The following is a 26,957-nucleotide window of genomic DNA, read 5'->3' on the forward strand; positions in this document are numbered from 1 at the left end:
TACCTTGTCCCTGCCTGCCCTGATTGTTAGACTCACTTCTATTCTCAACTATACCAGTCTCAGATCGATCTCTTTCCTATGTCCCTGGGTCCCAGCCCCACCACCACCATTCCCCAACACCACCCCCCCACCCCACACCCACCCACCCCACCACCAACCCCCACCCCACCACCACCCCCTACCCCACCCCCCACACCACCCCATCACCCCCCACCCCACCCCCATCACCCCCCACCACACCACCCCACCCATCACCCCCCAATCACCCCATCCACCACCATACCCCACCCCCACTCCATCCACCACCACCATACCCCACCCCACCCCACACCCCACCACACCCCCATCACCCTCACCCCACCCCACCCATCACCACCACCACCACCCCCCCCAACCTTCCTAGTTTAAATCCTCCCAATCAATTCTAGCAAATTTCCCTGCCAGTATGTTAGTCCCCTTCCAATTTAGGTGCAATCTGGCATTCTTGTTTCGGTCACTTCTACCCCAAAAGAGGTTCCAATGATCCAAAAATGTGAATTCTTCTCCCATACACCAGCTCCTCAGCCATTCATCTGCTCTATCCTCCTAAACTTGCCCTCACCAGCTCGTAGCACTGGGAGTAATCCAGATATTACTACCCTCGAGGACCTCCTTTTCAAATTTCTGCCTAACTCTCTGTAATCTCCCTTCAGAATCTCAACCTTTTCCCTTCCAATGTCGTTGGTTCCAATGTGGACAATGACCTCCTGCTGGCCTCTCTCCCCCGTGAGAACATTCTGCACCCTCTCTGAGACATCTTTGATCCTGGCACCAGGGAAATAACACACCATTCTGCTTTTTCTCTGCTGGCCACAGAAACGTCTGTCTGTACCTCGGACTACAGAATCCCCTAACACGACTGATCTCTTGGAAGCCGATATACCCCTCGTTGCATTAGAGCCAGTCTCAATACCAGAAACTTGGCTGTTCGTGCTACGTTCCCCCGAGAATCCATCACCCCCGACATTTTCCAAAACAGCATATCTGTTTGAAATGGGCATATCCACAAAAGAATCCTGCACTAGGTGCCTACCTCTCTTACCCTTCCTGGAGTTAACCCATCTATGTGACTGTATCTGAGAATTTCCCCCCTTCCTATAACTGCCATCCATCACATCCTGTTGCTGTTGCAAATTCCTCATTGCTTCTATCTGCCTTTCCAACCGATCCACTCAATCTGATAAGATTCGCATCCAACAGCATTTATGGCAGATATAATCTGCAGTAACCCTTAAACTCTCTTTAAACTCCCACATCTGACAAGAAGTACATATCACTGCAAAGGCCATTTTTGCTCCTTCACAATCTACAGACCCAGAAAATAACACCATCTTATTCCTCTACAAAACACTGCACCAGGTTAAATTAATAGCTGTGGCTTATATTTTAAGTTTAATCAAGAGATTTATCTCCAAAAACATAAATCAAGAAACAACCCACTGTACTCACTAATACAGCCTTTCTCTTGGACAGACTTAAAACAACAATTAACCTATCTGATTCTGTGCTGTGAACTTCGCCCAAACTGGTTCCTCCAAGATTAGTTGTGAAATTCACTGTTTGTTAATTTTCCCAGATGCACTCCGATGTCCAGTGATACATGAATTCAAAAATGGCAAAGGCAGTAACTGTGCAGGTTCTCTCTCTCTCTCTCTCTCCTGCACTGTCCTCACCACGTGCTTCTTTTGTCTGTTCTTCTCCCTTTTAAAACTGTTGGAATAATTTCTGGCTGTAACAGCTGCTCCTTTTTTGAGGTAGTTTAGGTGTTGGAGGTGATTTCCTCGAATTCCAGAAGCAGCAATTATTGTTTTATATGCTGTTGCATTGTTTTGGGACTTTGGAAAAGAAAAAATCAAAACAACAGCAGTTTTGAAAGGGAGAAGAACAGACAAAGGAAGCACATGGTGAGGTCAGTGCAGGAGGGAGAGAGAGGGAGGGAGAGAGAGAGAGAGAAGGAGAGAGAAGGAGAGAGAGGGAGAGAGAGGGAGAGAGAGGGAGAGAGAGGGAGAGAGAGGGAGAGAGAGGGAGAGAGAGGGAGAGAGAGGGAGGGAGAGGGAGAGGGAGAGGGAGAGGGAGAGGGAGAGGGAGAGGGAGAGGGAGAGAGAGGGAGAGAGAGGGAGAGAGAGGGAGAGAGAGGGAGAGAGAGGGAGAGAGAGAGGGAGAGGGAGAGAGAGGGAGAGAGAGGGAGAGAGAGGGAGAGAGAGAAGGAAACTGACACTGCCTTTGCTGTTTGAATTCATGTATCGCTGGACAAGTGCCAGAGGAAGTGGTGGAGGCTGGTACAATTGCAACATTTAAGAGGCATTTGGATGGGTATATGAATAGGAAGGGTTTGGAGGAACATGGGCCGGGTGGTGGCAGGTGGGACTAGATTGGGCTGGGACATCTGGTCGGCATAGACAGGTTGGATCAAAGGGTCTGTTTCCATGCTCTATGACTCTGTGACTCATGGACAAGGACAAGGATCCTTTTGGACATCACACTTTCCAACTTCTCACCATTTAAGAAATATTCTGCCTTTTACTTATACCAAGCAAATACCTTTACACTTATTTACAGGTCGTTCTGCTGTAATGCTGTTTCATTAACACAAATTCGCTGTAACGCAACTGACGAATTGGGGACACTTTCTAAAGTGTGAACTTTTAAAATGTGTGTTGGCTGTAATACAATTACATCGCCAACACTTTAAGCTATGTTTCTAAAGTGCGATTTTTTCCATAACACATAGTTACACAAGAACGGAACCATTGCATTATAGAAGAACAACCTGTACTTTCTATTCTATACACCCATTCAAGTCCAAGTCCTCTTGAAAGCTCATTACACCCTCCTCACAACTTGCATCCCCATCTAGTTTATTTTGATATCAGCAAATTTGGAAATATTATATTTGATGTTCACATCCAAATCATTTATAAACATTATGAACAACTGTGGACCTAACATTGATCTTTGCAATACCCACCAGTAATAGCTTTTTATTTCCACTCTTTGCTTTCTGTCTATTGACTAATTTTTAATCTATACGATTACATTCTCCTAATCCCACGCACTGTAATTTTATTTGCTAACCTCCTGCATGGGATCTTATCAAAAGCCTTCTGAAAATCTGCATGGGGCAGATCCACTGGTTTGCTTTTGTTTGTGTTTTTGTGCTACAAGTAACAAAATTCAAAATGTTTGTCAAACATGATTTCTTTTTCATAAATCCATGTTGGCTCAGCCCAATTTTGCCATTCAGATCTAAATGTTCAGTTATCATTGGCCTTAATAATAAATTGTAACCGATTCCCTCCTACAACTGTCAACTTAACAGATATGTTGCTCTCCACTCTCTGCTTCCTCCCTTCTGGATGAACCTCAACTGGTCCAGGAGTTTTCTCAATCCTCAAGCTAGATCATTAATAAAGTACTACCTCTTTCCTAAAAGCACACTTTTAGTTTCTCAGTGATACAAATCCCTTGGTTACTAAATAACTTTTGGAGCTTTTCTGTATCTTCTTCCATGAACAGAAATGTAAAGTAACTTCAGTTTCTATGTGATTTCCCTGTTTTCCACAATAAATTTATTCGTGGCTTTTGTACTTGCTTCCGATTTGGAATATGTCAATTTCAAATTCTTATCCACATTGAGAAATCTTCCTTGGCCTCGCCCTTTCCTATCTCAGTAATTTTCTCCATATCTATAACTCTCCATCATTTCTGTGCTGCTCCAGTTCTCATCCAATTATTGTGTATCCTAATGTGTAAAGATAAAAAGGTCTGAAATGGTTAACGCTGTGGAATGCATTAAGCAAGTATATTTACTTAAACATGAATTCAAAGATCTTTGTTTATCCCTAACATTCTAAACATACAAGTCAGGGTTCAACTTCAGGACAGTCTTCTAAAAGAGTTTTAAAAATACATCAGGAAAAAAAGTTCAATAGGAATTGCCAGTTTTAAAAAAAAGTAACACTTGGAATTGAACATACCAGATATTTTAAAGTGTACAAGACATGTCAGAACAGTATGCATCATTCACATTTTTCTTAGTCTTACCTTTATCTTGAAAAAGAATTTCAAAGACTCACAACCCTCCAAAAGACATCTTCCACATCTGTCTTAAACAGTGAGCACATTTTTCTTTAAAGTTTGACAACAGCCTCGTAGTCCTATTACAAGGGGAAACATCCTCTCATTATCTCGCTGGTAGAAGCCTCCTCAGAATATATACCTGTATGTCTGGAGATGGTGGGATTTAAACCTGACCTCATAACTCAGGGGTCAGGACACTACCATTGCACCACAAGAGTCCTCAGGGTATTGTAGTTACTTTAATCAATTCATTCAAGCATATTTAGACACACCTCCAGGGTGCAGGGAACTTGAACCCAGGCATCCTGGCCCAGATGTACACAACAGCCCTTGTCAGATTATTATGTTTGAATAAAATGACCTCTCATTCTGTTTTGGTGACACCACCTTCCAATGAGCTGTCTCTGTCATGGCTTCTTTTCTCTATTGTGATTCAGAAGGCCTCAGCTGTAGCAAACTCATCTCCCATACTTGCGCCATCACTCCTTCCCTTCCTTTCCAGATCAACAGAAAGGTTCCATTTCTCCTTACTTTCAAACCACTCATCTCCACATTGGAAGTATCATCCTCCACCATTTCCATTACCTCCAGCAGGTTGTCACCACCAATCACATCTTTCCCTTCCCTCCCAGTGTCACAGTTCTGCAGGGAGCATTCCCTCTGTGACACCCTAGACCAATTCTCCAAACCTCCTAACACTTCTTCACTCCTTCCAAGGCCCCAGCCACAGGCGGAACTGTTGAAGTACCTATTCGAGATGGCTCAGGGAATCCATCATGGACCCGACCTGTACGCCTCTCTTCATTCGTCCTGGAGATCATACTCTGTGGTAGTCTGGAATATAAAACTCTTACAATGTTAGACTATAACAGATACCTACAAGCCAGGCTTGAGCTAAATTTCTAAAATCATTAGCAGAGTAGCAGCACAGGCTCTTACCCCTAAGAGCTCTCTCAGGCTACTCCCCTTATTGCTGCAAACAAGCTGTCTTTGTACAGAAATTGCTATTACAATTACAAAAACACCACGTGTCCTTAATCAGATAAGCAGCAATAAAATGGCAAAAGTTTCCAGAGGAAGATAACTCATTGACAGGTCTGAGTACACTTGACTAATTAAGTTACATGCACATCAAAGTGGGAACTGTGGTCAAGCCAGGCCTCATGGCCAATTGCTTTAGCTAAATGACCTTCCCTTTTAACAGTACATCATAACGAGACTAGTCTAAACTATGTGGAAAAGGTCATGAGGTAACCTTGCTCAGCTAACATGTCCAGTATCATTGTCCTACAAAATGGCTATTTCTTTTAAAATCACCTTAGATTCACAAAATGCAAATTAAATTCATAACATTCCTGGATCTTGAGCTCCAGGGAACAACAAACAAATATTCAATCCATAACAAGCAAGTGTACACTCAAATCAGACCACGAAGAGTTAACCTTTCTAACAGCCTCTGTCCTGTCTCTCTCTCTCTCTGGTCCCTTGAACCCTTAGGTCAGTGAATGTAATTTACAGAAGAGTGTTTTCTCTCTCTCACACACACACACACACGAACATCTTCCAACTTTCGTACTGTCAGTTTAAGCCTTTGTGTTTTCCTAGCTTGTAAGGGTAATGAGACATTCACATTCCCAAACAATCAAGATTTGGAAGCTGATCTTCATAAATTCAAATCTGCTCAGTGTAGTATACATGAAAATGCATCAGGATTGTTCTATTACATGCATATTCCACTCTGTTTATTAAATTGCAAGTTCTTTTCCTAATGAGTATGAGTTTTGTTAAGAGTCTTCAATATAAACAAGAAACTCAGTTATCCAACATCCCACCGTGAAATATGCGCAGCTTCCAGCCCCTAGGGTGAGAAGGAAGTACTGCCACACATTCCACAAGTGAACACATGTTATCACTTTATTTACACTGATCCATTGACACATATCCTTAATTCTTCTGAACAACGCCCCACCCCACCTCCCCTGCACTATGGTCAAGCACTTTCCTACATCTCCTGTCGCAGATGTGTAAGGATACAAGCTTTCACAAAGCAATATTTTACTTCTACTGCTTCCAATTTAGTCTTCTACATTCCTGCTTATGATGTCTGGGTGATCTCTTTTCAGAATGCCTTTACTGTTTCTGTAGAAATGACTATGACCTCCCAGTTGCTCGCTATTTCAGAAAACACCTTGTTCTCATGCAAATATTTTTGTTTGGGGTTTCTGAGTGACGGACACGCCCTTGTCTGTATCAATGGTGCTAAGGTGAAAGTTGTCAAAGGCTTCAGTAAACGTAACTAACAATCTGTCCTGGTCCATCCACATTGATGCTACAGTCAAGAAAGCAGATCAATGCTTCTACTTCCTCAGAAGGTTAGAGAAATTTGGCATGTTCACAATGACTCTTACCAATTTTTATACATGCACCACTGAAAGCATTCTAAATGGATGCATCACAGCATGGTATGGTAACTGCCCAAGACAACAAGAAATTACAGAGAGCCAGTCCATCATGAAAATTGGCCTTCCTTTCATTGACTCTGCCTATACTGTACTTCCCACTGCCTCAGGGAAACAGCAAATATAATCAAAGACCCCTCCCACCCTGGTTTTACTCTCTTCCATCAGGCAGAAGATGCAAAAGTTTGAAAATATGTTCAAATAGATTCAAGAACAGTTTCTCTGCTGTTGTCAGACTTATGAATGGATTCCTCATATGTTAGAGTTGATCTTTCTCTGAACCTTCTCTGTATTGTACCACTATATTCTACTTTCTGTTTTATTACCCTGATGTTGTTGGAGGGAATCCTGAGGGACAGAATGTACATGTATTTGGAAAGGCAAGGACTGATTAGGGATAGTCAACAGGGCTTTGTGCATGGGAAATCATGTCTCACAAACTTGATTGAGTTTTTTGAAGTAGTAACAAAGAGGATTCATAGTGGGCAGAGCGGTATACATGATCTATATGGACTTCAGTAAAGCGTTCGACAAGGTTCCCCATGGGAGACTGGTTAGCAAGGTTAGATCTCATGGAGAAGGGTGTCACAGTGACTCAGTGGTTAGCACTGCTGCCGCACACTACCAGGGTCTCAGGTTTGATTCCAGCCTCGGGCGACTGTCTGTGTGGAGTATGCACATTCTCCTTGTGTCTGCATGGGTTTCCTCTCACAGTCCAAAGATGTGCAGGTCGGGTGAATTGGCCATGCTAAATTGCCCATAGCGTGAGGTATATTAGTCAGAGGGAAATGGGTCTGGGTGGGTTACTCTTCAGAGGGTCGGTGTGGACTGGCTGTTTCCACACTGTAGGTAATCTAGATCTAGAATCTAGAACTAGCCATTTGGATACAGAACTTGCTCAAAGACAGAGGGTGGTGGTGGAGGGCTGCTTTTCAGACTGGAGGCCTGTGACCAGTGGAGTGCCACAAGGATCGGTGCTGGGTCTGCTACTTTTCATCACTTATATAAATGATTTGGCCGTGAGCATAAGAGGTACAGTTAATAAGTTTGCAGATGATACCAAATTGGAGGTGTAGTGGACAGCGAAGAGGGTTACCTCAGATTACAACAGGCTCTGGACCAGATGGAGATTAATTCAGATAAATGCAAGGTGCTGCATTTCGGGAAAGCAAATCTTAGCAGGACTTATACACTTAATGATAAGGTCCGAGGGAATGATGCTAAACAAAGAGACCTTGGAGTGTAGCTTTATAGCTCCTTGCAAGTGGAGTAGCAGGTAGATAGGATAGTGAGGAAGGCAATTGATATGATTTTGTTTATTGGTCAGAGTATTGAGTACAGGATTTGGAAGGTTATGTTGCGGCTGTACAAGGCATTGGTTAGGCCACTGTGGGAATACTATCGGAAAGATGTTGTGAAACTTGAAGGGGTTCAGAAAAGATTTACAAGGATATTGCCAGCATTGGAGGTTTTGAGCTATAGAGAGAGGTTGAATAGGCTATTTTCCATGGAGTGTCGGTCACTGAGGAGTGACCTTTTAGAGGTTTATAAAAATCATGAGGGGCATGGATAGGATAAGTAGACAAAGTCTTTTCCCTGGGTAAAAACAATGACTGCAGATGCTGGAAACCAGATTCTGGATCAGTGGTGCTGGAAAAGCACAGCAATTCAGGCAGCATCCGACGAGCAGCAAAATCGACGTTTCGGGCAAAAGCCCTTCATCAGGAATCAGAAGGGCTTTTGCCCGAAACGTCGATTTTGCTGCTCGTCGGATGCTGCCTGAATTGCTGTGCTCTTCCAGCACCACTGATCCAAAGTCTTTTCCCTGTGGTGGGGGAGTCCAGATCTAGAGGGTATAGGTTTAGGGTGAGGTGAGGGGGGGGGGGGGGCGGAGATATAAAAGAGACCTAAGGGGCAACATTTTCACGCAGAGGGCCATACGTTTATGGAATGAGCTGCCAGAGGAAGTTGTGGAGGCTGGTACAATTACAACATTTAAAAGGCTGGGTATATGAATATGTTCTTAATAGAGAGAAGCCTTTCACACTTTACACCTATTTTACATTTGTCTTTCACAACCACTAACAAACCCGTTCTTTTTGCACTGAGCCTCTACACCATCCGCGGCCTTGCTCCTCCTCTTGTCCAAAATATAAAAATAACCATTTTCCAGCACCTTGCAGTTCTGAGGAAGAGCCATATCGGATTCGAAACCTTAACTCTATCGCTAGCCCAGTTGAGTCTCTCCAACGTTTTTTGTGTTTGTTTTAGGTTTCCCCCTCTGCTCTGAGCAAGCACGCAACCGGGTGGAGCATGCCGGTCATTGTAGTTCCTCTCCGTGCCTACATCTCCCAGGATGCCGCGCGGGCGGTGACGCGCTTCACGTGATATCGCCCAACGCCTCACGTGACTGGTGCCCGAGCGTTGGACAGAATCGCCCTGGTCACCGACCGCTAGCCGTCTGTCCGGAACAATGAACGGCTACGCGCTGCTCTACGGCGGTATCACTGTGGCCTTTTGGTCTACCATCCTGGTAGTAGGTAAGACAGCGGGAGTGTGGAGACGGAGGGTGGCTCCCTTCTGAGCCCAGCCCTGTGTCGGGCCTAGTGTAGCCGTGGTCCGAGGGTCCTTCCACCGGCGCAGCACCTTCTGCTGTTGGAGGTTTTAAACATATGCACACGATGTTGCAGCTTTTGACATGCAACCGTGGAGGTGTCTCCCGGCTGTATCACTTTGTGAGGGCTGTATTTTTAATGAATGAACCCACAACCTGTTGAGAATCTCTGTCAGGAATGAAATTGGGCGTCAAAATAACCCCCAAAGTGCTGCGGATGCTGGAAATCAGAAGCAACAGAAGTTGCTGGAGAAACTCAGCAGGTCTGGCAGCATCACTGAGGAGATGGTATCTACGTTTTGGGTCCAGTGAGCCTCGTTTTGCCAACCTCATGAAAATGAATTTGTTAATGAAGAGCGAGATTAATTACAGATTTATAGAGTAATGTGGAGTGTTGCAGGTGTTGGATGAGTAAATACTTAAAACATTTTGTAGCATGTGGTTTCTGACCTTAAAGTGCATTAAATGTGCAGTGATTCCTGTGCAAATGTGTAGGGTTGAGCTGAACAGTTTTCTCTGTTGATCAGAATTAAGAGAACATGAAAAGATATCTGAAAAAAAAAGACAAATTCTGATGCATGTAGACTTGAAATTCTTTTTATAATTTCAAATGAGGCTATTCAGTGATGTAATTAATATCTTGAACAAATGTGACAATTCTGGGTCTCCTGACCCATAGGTATGAACACTACCACTGTGCCATAATGATCCTGACATATCACTTTTTCTTATGTTGCTGTAACAGTATGTTGATCATGCTGACATTTGTGATTGAGTATTCATGCTGATTTTTGCTGGAAATTGGGTGGGATAAGGTTCTAATTCTGTCAGTGGTGAATATTACCACAACTTCCTATGCTAGTCTTCTGATCAACAATAGAGGAATAAGGAATTTGACAGTTGTGCATTTGTTTTGGAAATTTCTTTTGTGTTCCTGTCAGAGCAGTAGTATCCAATCTCTAAACAGTTATAGAACATTACAGGTCAGGCAGCATCTAGGGAACAGGAGAATCGACGTTCCGATTCCTGAAGAAGGGCTAATGCCCGAAACGTCGATTCTCCTGTTCCCTAGATGCTGCCTGACCTGCTGCGCTTTTCCAGCAACACATTTCCATCTCTGATCTCCAGCATCTGCAGACCTCACTTTCTCCTATAGAACATTACAGGCCATTTGGCCATCAATATTGTGCCAACCTTTGTATCCTACTCTAAGATCAAACTAACCTACGTGCCTGACATTTTACTATCACCTATGCGCATATCCAAGAGTTGCCTTAATGTCCCTAATGTATCTGACTATTACCACTTTTGGCAGTGCATTCCACACACCTACCGTTCTGTGTTATGTTTGCTGACTTTTTGGAAATTAGCATAGATTTCTAGAATCAAGCTGATGTGGCTGGAAATTGAAATGTTATGTTTGAAATTCAAGGTTGAGTGTAACTTTCTTTGTCAGCTGTGTGTTTGCAGGGCTAAGCATTTAAATTTATGTTCAGCTTTGGTTTCATGTATGTTTAAGGGGATCAGGTGTGGTTCAGCAATTGCACACTTATTTTGAGTCATAGATTGAGGGCCCAGATCCCAGTTCAGACACTGAATTGCCACTCCAATGTTATTCAAGATTTGTGTAAAGATTTGTAGCTTGGCTGCCAGTTACAGCAGTTGGGTATGTTCACTGAGCTGGGAATTTGGTTTGCAGATGTTTCATCCCTTTCTAGGTGAGATCCTCAGTGTTGTGGAGCCTCCTGTGACAGTTGGAATTTGTGGTTTCGCTCCCGTTGCTCTCGGTTTACCAGTTCTGGTTATTTGTTGCAGTGGTCAGTATATTGGGTCTAGGTCAATGTGTTTATTGATGGAATCTGTGGATGAGTGCCATATTTCTAAGAATTGTCTGTGTCCTCTGTTTAGCTTGTCCTATTATTGCTGTGTTGTCCCAGTCGAATTTGTGGTCCTCGTTGTCTATGTAATTATTATTAGGGGTAGCTGGTCGTGATGTTTAATTGGTGTTCATGAATGCGGACTGCTAGTTGTCTGCCTATTTGTTCTGTACAGTGTTTCATGCAGTCTCTGCATGGAATCTTGTACACCATGTTTTTCCTGCACATGGTCTTTTCTGGTGAATTGTCTGAGCATAGCTGTTGGCTTACGTGTTGTTGTAAATCTGAGTGGTCAGCGGAGTCTGGAGGAATCAAAGATATTCTTTATGTAAGGTAGGGTGGTTAGTATGTTGGGTCGTGGCATGTCCTCGTCACATTGTTTGTCTGCCAGACATCTGCTGATAAAGTTGCGGGGATATCCATTCTTGGCAAAGAATCTGTAGAGGTGTTCTCTTTGCAGACCGGGAGTGCTACAGTCTGTTGTAGCCCTTTTCAACAGGGTCCTAATGCTGTTTCTCTTGTGTGTTTGGTTAGTTCTTATAATTAAGGATCTGGTCAGTATGTGTGGTTTTTCTGTACAGTTTTGTACAGTGCTGTATTGAGGAAGTGCTGCAGTTTTAAATGTATCAGTTTTCACGTCCCAGTAAACTGAGATCCTGTCCCTTTCTAAGGTTGGCATTGAAGATCCAATGCCATATTTTCAAAGAGCAGGCTGTCCAACTGTTAATAAATGCACAAGTAGGTCACTGTCTTCCTGCTGTTTGTCAAATCAAGCTGTGAAGGAGCAGGCAAAGACGTTTCCTATTTTGCAGTTAAAAGGTGAAATTGACTGGAAGCTCCATAGTATCCTGTGGTCATGGGACACATTGTTTAAGAAAAATCTAATGTAATTATTGGGCCTTTCGCTCATTCAATGCATCATGGCATACAGAAATAAGTATGCAATAAAAATTTTCCAAAGCTTTCATTGTTGAGAGTGTAGTACAGAAAAGCACAGTAGGTCAGGCAGCATCCAAGGAGCAGGAGAATTGACTTTTCAGGTATAAGCTCTTCTTCAGGAACCTATGCACTCAACTCTTATCTCCAGCATCTGTAGTCCTCACTTTCTCAAAGCTTTCATTGTGTTGAGTTAGCAAACCTATAACCGTGTGGTAATTGGTATTTTACCTGAGTGTCTTGTCAACAGGGTGAACAATTTGGAATTGCTTTTAATAGTGGTAATGAGTGTCAGTTGCCCAACAAGTACATTTCATGTAGCTTGTTCTGTTCTCCATTTGTTGTGTGTCATTTTAACTGATTCAATTTTATAGTTTACAGTTGCAACCTTTGTTGTGACGGTTATTGTTTGGAATTCAGAACTTGCAAATTGAGCTTGAAACCTAATATACATCGATATCTTTGAAAATACAAGGAGTAAACTACAAATTCATTGGAAATAGGGAGAAAGTTCTGGTTCTAAAAGAGTTAAAGCAGTCTGCAAAGTGTTTCAATTTTGCATAACATGGGAAATTCCACCGTTGTGGTAATAGTATTTGTGGTGTCAGGCAAGCATTTTGGGAACTGATTACATTGTTAAAACCTTTTGTGTTGTGAAATAATTGACATTTCTTGCAGTTCTTAAAGTTGAATAAAAAACTGTCAAAATTGAAAGAATATTAGTTTGTTAACTCCCTTTGCAAGCCTCTGTTTTGAGGTTCTGTTCTTTGACTGTATAAAGGGTGGGAAAGTGGGGATCTGAGAGCAGAGGGCAATGTCACAACTGAGGAAATGCTTCTAGAGTATTGTATACAATTCAAAATACCAAAGTTTAGATAGGATGTCAACGAGGGTACACAAGAGACTTACAAAGATCAGGGACTTCAAATATGTTGAGAGATTAAAGAAAGTGGGGTTATCTAGTTTTGAGAAGATTTGTACCTCAGGTTGAGGTTCTGAATGTATGTTTGCTTGCTGAGCTGGAAGGTTTGTTCTCAGACGTTTCGTCACTATACTAGTTAACATCGTCATTGAGCCTCATCTGGAGGCCCACTGATATTAACTGATGAAACATCTGAAAACGAACCTTCCAGCTCAGCAAGCAAACTTACGTCCAAAGTGGGGTTATCTTTAATTTAGATAAATGAGGTGCTGCATTTTTGAAAGGCAAATAGGGGCAGGACACATACGCTTAATGATAAGGTCTTGGGGAGTATTGCCGAACAGAGACCTTGGGGATCAGAATCATAGTTCCTTGAAAGTGGAGTTGCATGTAGACACTGTAGTGAAGGAGGCATTTGGTGTACTTGCCTTTATTGGTCAGTGCATTGAGTTGGGAGGTTATGTTTTAGCCGTACAGGACATTGGTTTGGCCACTTTTGGAATACTGCATTCACTTCTGGCTCCCTCCTGTAGGAAAGATGTTGTGAAACTTGAAAGGGTTTAGAGAAGACTGACAAGGATGTTGCCAGGGTTGGAGGGTTTGAGCTATAGGGAGATGATGAATAGGCTCATGCTATTTTTTTTCCGTTGAGGCTGATGGGTGACTTTATAGAGGTTTATAAAATCATGAGGTGCATCAAAAGGGTGAATGGTCAATGTCTTTCCCCAGTGTATGGGGAGTCCAAAACTACATGGCATAGGTTTAAGGTGAGGGGAAAGATTTTAAAAGGGACCTAAGGGGCAACATTTCATGCCAGAAGGTGGTGCAAATGTGAAATGAATTACCAGACGAGGTGGTGGAGGCTTAGTAGTTTTACAAGATTTAAAAGGCATTTGTTTCCTTGCTGTACATTTCTGACTCAAATCGGTTAGATCAAAGGGGAATCTAAAAGATCTCAGAATAGGTTTTGATAAAACAAGTAGGAAGACTTTGTTTGCTCTGAAGATTGAGTCAGTTACAAGAGGTTGTAGTGTGATGATATGTGCCTTTAAAAGAGATTTGCTCAGCTTGTCCCTCTTAAAGAGGAATGTTATAAATTTGGTGTTGAAGTGTCTGCTCCAGGAAAAACAGGGTAAATAGCTTTTGGGTTTAGTCAAAATTAGACAAAGGAAGCATGAGTGGGTGGAGTCAACCTCTCACAGACCCAATGTTTTACTTTTGCTTTCAGTTGTTGAAGTTGGGTTTTTGGAGTGAAAGGTGCTACATACAGCTCTCTGCTGCTCAAGAAATTTGACTTCTCTCAGCTAATTCATTCAATGTGTTTTGCCTTTCCCTTGGACTGAGGGAGATAGCAAGTAAGGGAAATCTGTTTATCTGAACTTGTCTATGCCAATGGTGTGTTTGTGATGCTGCTATATTGGGACAGTTGGTGAGTAATGAGGTGTTTTGGGAGAGTTAGTTATACCAATTTTCTATTGTATTTTAACTGTAGTGTAAGAGTAAGGTGTGTTTTGCTAAGAATAAGGTGTTTTGCTTAAAGCCTACAGGTGCAACCAATAGAATTACATTTGGAATGCAGCATCTTACAGTTGCCTTTATACGAGATATGCATAAAGGTCCGTAATACGAGATTTAGTATGACTGACAAAATTGCTCGGGCAGACATCAATTTCATTTCATACAGGCTTGTTACAATGGAATTTGTTTTTTAAGAGAACTAATGTGCAGAGTTCTGGGGAGAAAGCCAGTATGTTGGCTAATGTTGGAGAATTCTTTGGAAAGGTTAAGTCTAAATGTTGAATGGCCTCCTGTAAAGCATGACTGTTGATCCTTTTAAACTAATCCATAATTGCTATCAATCAAGATTATAGACAAGTAAAAGAACAATGAAGGTATTTTGCTGGTGAGACACTAATCTCATCTAAAAACTGAAAGGACTGCGGATGCTATGAATCAGAAACAATAACAGGAGTTGCTGGAAAAGCTCAGCAGGTCTGGCAGCATCTGTAAAGACAAATTGATTAGATTAGATAACTTACAGTGTGGAAACAGGCCCTTCGGCCCAACAATTCCACACCAACACTCCAAAGAGCAACCCACCCAGACTCATTCCCTTACTTTTATGGGCAATTTAGCATGGCCAATTCACCTAACCTGCACATTTTTGGACTGTGGGAGGAAACTGGAGGAAACCCACGCAGAAACGGGGAGAATGTGCAAACTCCACACACAGTTGCCTGAGGCGGGAATTGAACCCAGGTCTCTGGCGCAGTGAGGTAGCAGTGCTAACCACTGTGCCACCCACTAAATTAGATGACGTTTCCAGTCCAGTGACTCTTCCTCCGAACTAATATCATTTGCTCAACATTTATTTGGTGTAGTTTTCCTATCATATCCACTGGTTCTAAATTTTGCAGTATTCTTGATAACGCCTGCAGTAAAAATGGATCTTTTCCTGTAGGATCTTAAACTCCTGACGAAACATCTCTTCACAGGAAATTATGCCATAACCTTTGCTTTAAATAGTTCAAGTACTTTAAGCTAATTCGTTATTTGAGGAGTTGAGCAATGTGCAAGTGCTGGAGCTCAATATTAGCAAACTATGCACATTCAGTGGTTGGTAAATCTTGTTCATTCAGTGATAGATTGTCCCCTCCCAGTAGAAAAGAAAACAAAAATAATTTATGATATCCTTTATGACCTTGCAAAGTGTGTTGCAGACAGTTAAATACTTTTAACCTACATTCACTATTGCATTATTGTAGACATGGCACCCAATGTGGATGCAGCAAGATTCCGTAATTATTCATGGTTTAACAACCAGATGATTTTATAATGATTAATGAGAGTTTATTATTGAGCAGGCACCAGGGCGAAGCACCCTGCATTTTGAACTAGTGCTACTGAATCCTTTATGCCCACCCAACATTACACAGCACCTTCATTTAATGTCACACCTGAAAGAGTACCTTAAGCTCGGTACGTCAGTGGAATATCAGCTTAAGCTTTATATTCAAATTTCTGGAGTGGGACATGAACCCACAACTTTGAGACTCTGGCAGCTGAACTGTAACTTGAAGAAAAGAAGAATCTTTAGGAGAAGGCTCTCAGTTCCTCTTCTCAGTTTCCTTTCAGAGCTATCCCCACAGTGCTCATCCACTCAATTTTCTTGTTTGCTTAGCTGTTACAATTTCATGTTGCACTTGGATTTATGTAGTCGCATTCATAGTGTCCGGACATCCCAAAGTCAGTAAAGTTTTTAAGTGTATCACTGTTGTAACAGGGCAACACGGCATTCATATTATATAGTGCGGCATTGAGATTAATGCCTATCTGATTTGTTTCAATGAATTAGGTTGAAGGATAAATATCAGGGAAATTGGGAGAGTTAACTTGTGCTTCTTTGAGCGAGGCAAAGGCAGAGACTGACCTTGTTTAGTATCTCATTCAAAAACAATATATTCAACAATATGACAGTCTCTGTACTTAAGTACAATGTAGCTGGTACATGCTGAAGTAAAGTTGTTACAGGATTTTGGTTTATGTATTGTTGGCAAAATTTTTTTTAGTTAGAACCAGAAAGAAGAGCAATGCCTAATTAACAATCCTTATGTTTGAAGCCCAGTGTTATTTCTGTATGTAGCTATGAGCTGATATTTTAAATTGGCTAACTTTAGTAATTGCTAAGTGTGAAATGTTTAGTAGTTCCCAAAGAAATCTGAACCAGTATAATGACTAATCTGTCCTTTGACATTTTAAGTAAACTCTTGCTTAGAAGAACAAACTTTAGTAGTTCTGAGTATTGTCTTTTATCTGGGTTAACTGTTGCCTGTTTGGATCAGATCCAAACAAATACTCCAAGAATTATATGAATTCAACTACTGACTTGCATTTTGTGACCTTCACTGGGCCTGAATCAAGATCCAAGTTAAGGAGCTTATTCTTTTTTTCAGTTTTAAAGTAAATGGGTAGCGTCTACCCCATGTAATGGAGTGGTTGAATAATTCTGTAGGAGACAGTAAGGTCTATAGATGCTAGCAATCAGATTAGAGAGTGTGATGCTGGAAAAGCACAGCAGGTCAGGCAGCATCCGAGAAGCAGGAAAATCGACGTTTCGGGCTGAAGCCCTTCATCAGGAAAGAGGCTGGGAGTAGTGAGATAAATGGGAGGGGTGGGGCTGGGGCGAAGGTAGCTGAGAGTCTGCTTGAGGATGTGGCTGAAGAGCTTCAGGGCAGAGGAGAAGAGGACTTGGGGAGTATCTGATTCGAAATGTGCAAAATTCTAATTTTAAGTTGAGTTTAAGCTCAAAATATCTTTGGTCATGACCAATATGAGAATGTACATTCAAATGGAGAGAAGTTAATTGTCACGTGTAATTCATCTCAACCTGACATGAACTTTATTCTTGTCAATATACAGTTTAAAGTTCTGAATCCATTACCGGGCTTCAGTTTATGATTTAATTGAAGATATGAAGAGAATTCTGCATTAGCTGTCTTTATGGGGTAAAGAGTGCTAATGAGGAAACTGTCTTCTCATTACAGTCTCCAAGATAACACTGAAGTGTTTTGTCACATTGAACTTGAAAAGCCTCTTGTGTATTGAATTACAATTGCCCCAAATGGATCTGACATTTCTGGAGAGTTAGACATGAAATTTTCTGAAAACGTGAAATTTTGGAAAACTTTTAATTGTTCTCAAATGCAACTTTGTTTTTTTCTATTCCAGGTATTTGTTACACAATATTTGACTTAGGATTTCGCTTTGATATAGGATGGTAAGTTATTTTAAAGGAAAAGTGAAATTCTTATTTCTAGCACTTTTTTAACTTGTTGCAACAATCCAACCAGCTTGGAAATGCTTATACTAATCAAAGGTAACTTTCAGAAAACTTATGGTAGTCGATCAATTGCTAGTAATTTGGTTACACTCTAAATTGAATATTAGTGTGTGCAAATTTATAAGGGCATGCACTTATTTGGGCTTATCCTGTATTCTGGCAATGTCTTTCAGACCATAACCATTCACGACAAAAATTATAATCTTTGCATCACCTTTTATCCTTTTACCAGCTGCCATTTCCTCTGGTTCCCAGCCCTTCCTCCCTCCAATGGGAACAATTTCTCTTGTTATTGTCTAGACACTTCACAATTTTGAAGACTTTGATCAAGTCTCCTTCTACCTCCTTTTGTAGAATGACCCCAGCTTTTTTTCCAATTTATACCTATAACTGAAGTTCCTCATCCCTGGAACCATTCTCTTAAATATTTTCTCACCATCTAAAATTTTCACATTCTTCCCAAAGTGTGGCACCCGTCTGGCTGAACCAGCCTTTTATCAAAAGCTCATAAGAATTTCTTTGTAAGGTTTTATAAATTGAGACAAAAAGCAACTCTGTTGTTGCATGCAGTTGTTACTAGGACAGCTTGCTAGGAACTTGATGTGAAAATTACGCTGTCTAGCTTTTGTTCCATTTTATTTTGCTTTTGTATGCCAGGAATTAGCACATCCAAATCCTATACTGATCAGTACCTTGCTTTGAAAAGTGCTGATGACACTCCTTAGACTTTAAAATTTTCTCCATAAAATTCTATGTTTGTCTGCCTCTTCTTTTTAGACCTTTCTAAAACCTACCCCTTAGAAAAAAACATTTTTCATCTCTTCCAAAACTCCTATTTTACCATAGTGACAGTTCTTGGCTATACTCCTGAAACATCATAGAATATTTTTGTATGTTCATTTTGCAAGATCCTGATGCAGTGTAGTCTTTGGTTTGGAATTTTTGGATCAAGATTTGCTGACATAAAAAATATTAAATTTCAAAGTGGTGTTTTTGTCTCATAGCTTTTGAATAGTAAAACCAAGTTACTAAATCACATGTAGAAATTGAATCTTGATAATAAATAGGAAGCTTCTGCAAACTCCCATTACTTGTAAGAATATTTGGATAAGTGTCAAGAGGATTGAATTTTTGTGAACCCATCATGTGAGCTTTGCCTGATATTGCATTTGAGGGATCTGCCTGATCCTAAAATTCCAGAGATAGGTGCGGTTTGCAAGTGTTTCTTTTTAATATGCTGGCCTCTTCTGGCTGCTGCTTCCTCATTGTTCTGACGCGCCTTGTGAATTCTATATGTTAATATTTAGATTTCTGTGCCCATGTTTTTTTCCTAAACATTTTGGATGAGATTTGAATAAGTAGAAGTTTAGTGTATCACTTGAATCATGACTGTTGATGCATGAAGTCTGGGTAAGAGCAGAGACAAAAGTTGGAAATGAGAACAAGCATGAACAAGGGAGACAATAAATTGCAGAAATGATTGGCTGGTTAACATGAGCAAAGACAACTACAAATGCATCCTTGTGGATCTGAGTAGGACCCATATCCTGATAAATCAAAAAGCACAGTACTATGGATGCTGGAAGTTTGAAATAAAAGCAGGAGTTATTGGCAAATCTCAGCACATCACACAGCATTCGGGGAATGAAGCAATCAATACTTCAAGAACTTTCTGCAAAGTTCAACTTGTTTTGTGGAATGGAGGATGGATTAGGTAAGAGATGTTGCTCCATATCAAATATTTGTAACCTCTTTCTCATAAACTTACGAAAAAATTTTGTATAGAAGGAAGAAAATCGTGGATTAAAGGAGCAGCCATCAAATCACATGAAAATTGGGCAAGATTTCTAAAAACTTAATCAAGAGGAGTTTAAAAAGTAGAGTGAAATAGAAGACTGGTTGATTTAGTTAGGGCATTTCATCGAGGTGGGTTGAGGTCGTGTAGCCTTCAGCTGTTGTAGATTGGAAAGGAATAAACCACAATTATGCAATGAAGGAAGTATTCACTTGGATTGTTCAGGACATAGAATACTATTAATGAAATGAGAGAGTACTGTTTTTCTGCATTGAAGTACTGATTTGCATACATTTTAAGCAAGTGATTGTAGGAATGATCACTTCCATTAAAGCAAAAAAATAGATATGGTTAAAACTAATGCTGGGACATAGAGAGAAAAATCAAGAAGGAGGAGAAACCAAACTTGGTATACATTTTAAAAAAAAACAAAAGAACTGTGGATGCTAGAAATCAAAAACAGGAGTTGTTCGTAAAACTCAGCAGTCTGGCAGCATCTGTATGTGGAAATCTGAGTTAATGGTGTTTTGAAGAAGGGTCACTGAACCCGTAACAGTAACTCTGCTTTCTCTCTACAGATGCTGCCAGACTGGAATTTTTTCAGCAATTTCTATTTTTTTTGCTTTTGAATATATTTAGTCTGTTTCATTAATCTTTGTGATGTCAGGCTAATCAGCTTTGACAATAATGTAAAAAAAGTTTAATCTTTTTTTCTTAGAGAATTAAGAATTAAACACAAGTGGATGTTTTTATTAGGTTTTATACATCTTCCTCCAGCTCATAATAAAGCATTTGTAACTTTTGTGTGGTTTGGAGTTTTATGAACCAGAAAACTCCAAACCACAGGGAATGGGGGCTTTGCATTGATAGTGAGAAAAAAAGGAAATGGTGATAAATGAGTATGCCATGTATTTGAATGCAATCAGGAGACTCAGTAATTTTCTCCATCTCCCCTTCCTTTGCCCACAATGTCTGAAAGACTAATGAATGCTTGTTTATTTAAGTAAGACAGGAAAAGTTTGAGGAGGGCGAAGTACCCCAGAATTGTTAAAGCAGTTTTGGTATTATTAAGAAATTATATGTCAAGTCATCACGGATCATCTGTTAGAAACAATATTAATTATTGAATTAAAGGTTGCTTCAAGGGGTGAAATTCAGTTATTTTTGACTTCAAATGCAATACCAAGGACTGCAGTTCATTTGATGGGTGATTAAGACTTTATATTCAGCTTTAAAGAAAATAAATTGCTGTTGAGCATTGAACATGTCCAAATCTTGAATTGTCTGTATATCACAGCTGCTTCCAGGGACAGTATGTGGCCTGATTTCTGCAGTAGAATCTTGTTTTAATCTTGTCTCGTGTTGATGTAAATTTTACTGTTGTTTTTAGTTAAAATATTTGCTGAACAATGACCTTGTAAATTGGGTAGTTGTATAAAAAATGGTGCAAATTGGATTCTAAGTATTCTAGATTATTACTTTATTACAGAAATAGCTTTTTGTTAATGCATTTAAAGCTGCTCATTTTGCCCATACTGTGCAATCACCCCATGCACCCCATGGTTTGTGCTGTTGGATTGTGGAAGCATGTTTTTAGGTGTATAAAGATGTAGGCTCTTATTGTTGTCTTGCTTTAATGTCATCTCGCTGTTGGTATGTTATATTTGTAAATCTATATATTTCCTGGATTTTGCAATAGTAAAGGCAGTGAACTTAACCGCAACTTCTGGAATCTCTACATGTGCTGTTAAGCACAGAAATCCAAATGTTGCAGTCAGTGATTCTATGCTTCTCCAGACTGCCTGCTTTTGAAATCCATCCTAGAATGCAGCCTCTTAAAAATTATTTAACTGATGAGAGGTTTAAACTACTCTTTTTCTCTCTGTAAAAGTCCTTAAAATATTGCACCTTGTAAAGGTTTGACTATGTTTTTAACCATGTGGTAATTTAATAACCAAACACCTCACTGGCCCTTCAAGTTTTGTATTCATTGAATGTCACTTGAAATTTAAAAAAATTCCACATTTTAAAAATGTTAATGGGATTTTAGCTCTCATAATATCTTATGATCCAGTAACTTTATGTGAAAATTTTGGTGAATTAAGTCTTGATTTTGGGTTTCTACTTTTTTGTCTATGAGACTACATTGTGACTGGCTACTTATCTTGCTTGTTGATGTCACTGTTGGATTCCTTTTGGCAGATTCAGTCTAACTTTTTGGTAAAACAGAAATCTACTTCGCAGTAGATATTTGTAGAATTTTTTTTCAGAACGATTGGTACTGATTTATTGCTTACAGTAAAATCATTTATTTTATGATCTTGATATGCTCCATCTTCAAAAGAGATGGGAAACAGGGACAAGTATTGAAATGAATATCTTGGGCATTGTTTTGCATGACCTTTTGCATGTAGGCATCCTTGGATTAATATTGGTAGTTTCTTTTCAACTCAAACATTTTAAAAGTTTGTACGTATACTTGATACTTTAAGCAATGAGTACAAAAGAGAAAAGTGATTTATTTCATCATTTTTAAAATTTCTGATAGGTTTTTAACAGAAACATCTCCGTTTATGTGGGCAAACCTTGGAATTGGATTAGCCATCTCTTTGTCTGTTGTGGGGGCTGCATGGTAAGAGCTTTCTTTGATAGATTTCATAGATTTGACCAGGATTGCCGCACATCATTGTGCTGATGAATCGAAGTGTAATAATTATTGTACCTTAAATCAAAAATCTTGGTTAAACCAAGGTGTTCTGAGGCATGCCTTATTATCAAGATGTCATTTTGTGTACGGGATGGTAATTCCTCAGATAACGAAGGTATTCATGTCTGTATGCAGCAGGACTCTGAAAACGGGCTTGGGCTACTAAATGGCATTTAGTATTTGTACTACCCAACTGGTGAACAATGACTATCTCTAGCCAGAAAGTCGAACCATCTCTCCATAACATTCAATGGCATTGTCGTCTTTGAATTCCTCATCATTTTGATAAGTGATATGGCTGCTAAACTAGATCAGGGGCCAGGCATTCCTTAATGAATGATGTACCACATGAATTTTCAATGTCTTGGGAATACATTGTCTGTGTATATCCTATTAGCTGAGGAATGCTAACAGGTCTTTATTGAAAAAGAAAGACATAACCACTTGTTTTCACATTTTATTTACTCAGGGGAATTTATACAACTGGATCCAGCATTCTTGGTGGGGGTGTGAAGGCACCAAGGATTAAAACCAAAAATCTTGTCAGGTAATAGTTTTAAAACATCTCTTAACTTGTAAAGTTGCATATGGTGAACATGATGAAACTGCTTTGTTCTATTTATAAACTCAATTTTACTTTCAAAATAATGAATCTAAACTTGATTGAGTTTTTTGATGAAGTAACAAAGAAGATTGATGAGCAGTAGATGTGATCTATATGGACTTCAGTAAGGCGTTCGACAATGTTCCCCATGGGAGACTGATTAGCAAGGTTAGATCTCATGAAATAGAGGGAGAACTAGCCATTTGGATACAGAACTGGCTCAAAGGTAGAAGACAGAGGGTGGTGGTGGAGGGTTGTTTTTCAGACCGGAGGCCTGTGACCAGTGGAGTGGCACAAGGATTGGTGCTGGGTCCTCTACGTTTTGTCATTTACATAAATGATTTGGATGCGAGCATAAGAGGTACAGTTAGTAAGTTTGCAGATGACACCAAAATTGGAGGTGTAGTGGACAGAGAAGAGGGTTACCTCAGATTACAACAGGATCTGGACCAGATGGGCCAATGGGCTGAGAAGTGGCAGATGGAGTTTAATTCAGATAAATGTGAGATGCTGCATTTTGGGAAAGCATGTCTTAGCAGGACTTATACACTTAATGGTAAGGTCCTAGGGCGTGTTGCTGAACAAAGAGACCTTGGAGTGCAATTCTGGTCTCCTTCCTATCGGAATGTTGTTGTGAAACTTGAAAGGGTTCAGAAAAGATTTGCAAGGATGTTGCCAGGGTTGGAGAATTTGAGCTATGGGGAGAGGCTGAACAGGCTGGGACTGTTTTCCCTGGAGCGTCGGAGGCTGAGGGGTGACCTTATAGAGGTTTACAAAATTATGAGGGGCATGGACAGGATAAATAGACAAAGTCTTTTCCCTGGGGTCGGAAAGTCCAGAACAAGAGGGCATAGGTTTAGGGTGAGAGGGGCAAGATATAAGAGACCTGAGGGACAACTTTTTCACAGAGGGTGGTACGTGTATGGAATGAGCTGCCAGAGGATGTGGTGGAGGCTGGTACAATTGCAACATTTAAAAGGCAATTGCAACATTGAAGAGGCATTTGGATGGGTATATGAATAGGAAGGGTTTGGAGGGATATGGGCCGGGTGCTGGCAGGTGGGACAAGATTGGGTTTGGATATCTGGTCGGCATGGACGGGTTGGACCGAAGGGTCTGTTTCCATGCTGTACATCTCTATGAACTACTTGCACACCCTTCCTGAAAGGGGACCTGTTTTTACAAGCAATTTGATGGGGGATTTGGTTTTTCAGATTTGCTATATCTTTGTTTTGTAGAGTATCTATTTACCAGAGTAATACTTGGGAGACTCAGAGGATAAATAATGAATCGTTAAGATTTTGTCTTCATTGGGCTGCTGCTAATGTTGAGCAAGTTAATTTTATTGCCATTAGTCTTTTGCAGAGTTTTCAATTCATTGCTGGCATTTGATACACTCTATAGTTTTTCAACTTAAAACATTGGAAATCATCACAATGCCCTTCATTGTCAGAAAAGTGGAGAAGTTTAATCTTCCAGCTAAACTTTATCAGAATTGGAAGATTAACTTTTTTCATATGGAAAGATAGAACAAGATTGATTAAAAATATCTGCTTAATCTACAAGTTCAAATGTATTGTGACATATCTCTGGAACAGGTAGAACTTTAATCCAGTCTTCTCGCACAGAGGCAGATATACGTGTGCTGATCTTTGTCACAGAGCCAACTATGATGATGAATAGTGTGTAGTCACTAAAGAGAGCATCAGGAGAGTTGGAGGTGGATCAAAAGAACATAAAAAAAGATGAGGCTAGTTCAAAGTTTATGAGGAGGTTTGTAGCTCGGGTGCTCGTTGTTGTGGTTCTGTTCGCCGAGCTGGGAATTTGTGTTGCAGACGTTTCGTCCCCTGTCTAGGTGACATCCTCAGTGCTTGGGAGCCACCTGTGAAGCGCTTCTGTGATCTTTCCTCCGGCATTTGTAGTAGTTTGACTCTGTTGCTTCCGGTTGTCAGTTCCAGCTGTCCGTTGCAGTGGCCAGTATATTGGGTCCAGGTCGATGTGCTTATTGATTGAATCGGTGGATGAGTGCCATGCCTCTAGAAATTCCCTGGCTGTTCTCTGTTTGGCTTGTCCTGTAATAGTAGTGTTGTCCCAGTCGAATTCATGTTGCTTGACATCTGCGTGTGTGGCTACTAAGGATAGCTGGTCGTGTCGTTTCGTGGCTAGTTGGTGTTCATGGATGCGGATCGTTAGCTGTCTTCCTGTTTGTCCTATGTAGTGTTTTGTGCAGTCCTTGCATGGGACTTTGTACACTACATTGGTTTTGCTCATGCTGGTCCTACGTTCTGGTGAGTTGTTGTCTGAGATTGGCTATTGGTTTGTGTGCTGTTATGAGTCCTAGTGGTTGCAGTAGTCTGGCTGTCAGTTCGGAAATGCTCTTGATGTATGGTAGTGTGGCTAGCCCTTTGGGTTGTGGCATGTCCTCGTTCCATTGTCTTTCCCTTCGGCATCTGTTGATGAAATTATGTGGGTATCTGTTTTTGGCGAATACATTGTATAGGTGTTCTTCTTCTTTTTGCAGTTCTGGTGTACTGCAGTGTGTTGTGGCCCTTTTGAATAGTGTCTTGATGCAACTTCTTTTGTGTGTGTTGGGGTGGTTGCTTTCGTAGTTCAGGACTTGGTCTGTGTGAATAGCTTTCCTGTATACCTTTGTGGTGAATTCTCCGTTCAGTGTTCTCTGTACCATCACGTCTAGGAATGGGAGTTGGTTGTCCTTTTCTTCCTCTCTAGTGAATCGGATTCCTGTGAGTGTGGCGTTGATCATCCGGTGTGTGTTCTCTATTTCTGTGTTTTTAATGATTACAAAGGTGTCATCCACATATCTGACCCAGAGTTTGGGTTGAATTTGTGTTAAGACTGTTTGTTCTAAGCTTTGCATTACCGCTTCTGCTATGAGTCCAGAGATGGGTGTGCTGTTGATTTGTTCATATATTTGGTTGTTGAATGTGAAGTGTGTTGTGAGGCACAGGTCCAGTAGTTTAAGTATGCCGTCTTTGTTGATAGGTTCAACGTCCTGTTGTCTGTTGGCTATTGTTGCTCTGGCTAGAGATTTGTCGATAGAGGTGAACAGTGCCATTACGTCGAATGAGACCATGGTTTCTTCCTTGTCTATGTGTATATTTCTGATGATGTCCAAGAATTCCTGTGTTGACTGTATAGAGTGTCTGGATCCGCTGATCAGGTCTTTCAGTTTCTGCTGTAGTTCTTTAGCCAGTTTGTGTGATGGTGTCCCTGGTAGTGATACTATAGGTCTGAGTGGGATGTCTGGTTTGTGCACTTTAGGTAGTCCATAGAATCTGGGGTGGTGTTGCTTTCACGTTTCATTCTTTGGAGGTCAGACCTGGTTATCTGTCCGTTTTTTTTGTAGGTTCCTCAGTGTGTTGTTTATCCTATTGGTGAGCTGTGGGGTGGGGTCAAACTCCCACTTTTGGTAGGTGTTGGTATCTGCAAGTAGTTGTGCTTTTTGGATGTACTCTGCTTTGTCCAGGATGACCGTCATTCTGCCTTTGTCTGCTGGTAGTATGATTATGTTCTTATCGTTTCTTAGTGATTTTAGTGCTTCCCTCTTCTTGGTGTTAAGATTATGTGTTTGTCTTTTCCTTGTTATCAGGGGTACGATACTTTGTCTCACTGTTTGTTGTGTCTCTTCTGTCAGTCCATTGTTCCTGAGTGTGCATTCTAGTGCTACTGGGAAGTCTGCTGTCTTGGCGTCCCTGTGGTTGTAGTTGAGTCCCTTGGCCAGTATAGTTCTTTCCGTGTCTGTGGGAGAGGTTTCTAACCCGGGTGTGTGTTGTGGTGTCCTCTCTGTTGTGTGTTAGTTTGGTCATTTTTTCTTTTAGTGCTGTTTTTTTGCAGTCTGTGGTCCCTGTTCTGTCCTATGGTGATGGCCTGTTCTATGGTCCGGGTCCATTCCTGATTGGTGGTTTTTGAAATTAACGATTTTTGGCGCGCAATTTCTTGTCCGTATTTGTGAAGTCTGTTGTGTGCGTCTGTAATCATTACCTGGATCATCCTGAATCCATTCTGTCTAGCTGTGTCTCTGGCTTATGGGTTGTTGACGGGTGGTCTGTATCTGACACATGGT

At 40.8% G+C, this 26,957-nt stretch overlaps 2 protein-coding genes across 2 annotated transcripts in view; one reads left to right on the top strand and one right to left on the bottom strand.

Annotated features, from left to right (window-relative positions):
* The window catches only part of elovl8b (ELOVL fatty acid elongase 8b), a 106,007-nt gene extending 97,118 nt beyond the window's left edge, over positions 1 to 8,889 (bottom strand). The window contains exons 1-3 of the mRNA XM_087990550.1: positions 8,755 to 8,889; positions 4,868 to 4,953; positions 4,084 to 4,196 (exon numbers count right to left, since the gene is read on the bottom strand). The gene's annotated coding sequence lies outside the window, so the exon portion shown is untranslated. The remainder of the gene's footprint in view (positions 1 to 4,083; positions 4,197 to 4,867; positions 4,954 to 8,754) is intronic.
* A 95-nt stretch (positions 8,890 to 8,984) lies between these two features.
* Positions 8,985 to 26,957, top strand: part of atp6v0b (ATPase H+ transporting V0 subunit b) — a 35,047-nt gene continuing 17,074 nt past the window's right edge. Inside the window, exons 1-4 of the mRNA XM_043699062.2 lie at positions 8,985 to 9,118; positions 17,656 to 17,704; positions 22,111 to 22,194; positions 22,739 to 22,816. Of these exons, the coding sequence (XP_043554997.1) occupies positions 9,052 to 9,118; positions 17,656 to 17,704; positions 22,111 to 22,194; positions 22,739 to 22,816 (278 nt within the window). The 5' untranslated portion in view covers positions 8,985 to 9,051. The remainder of the gene's footprint in view (positions 9,119 to 17,655; positions 17,705 to 22,110; positions 22,195 to 22,738; positions 22,817 to 26,957) is intronic.

Source organism: Chiloscyllium plagiosum, unplaced genomic scaffold, assembly GCF_037043375.1.
Source record: "Chiloscyllium plagiosum isolate Xiang-an unplaced genomic scaffold, Cpla_swu_hap1 HiC_scaffold_9, whole genome shotgun sequence".
Taxonomy (NCBI): domain Eukaryota; kingdom Metazoa; phylum Chordata; class Chondrichthyes; order Orectolobiformes; family Hemiscylliidae; genus Chiloscyllium; species Chiloscyllium plagiosum.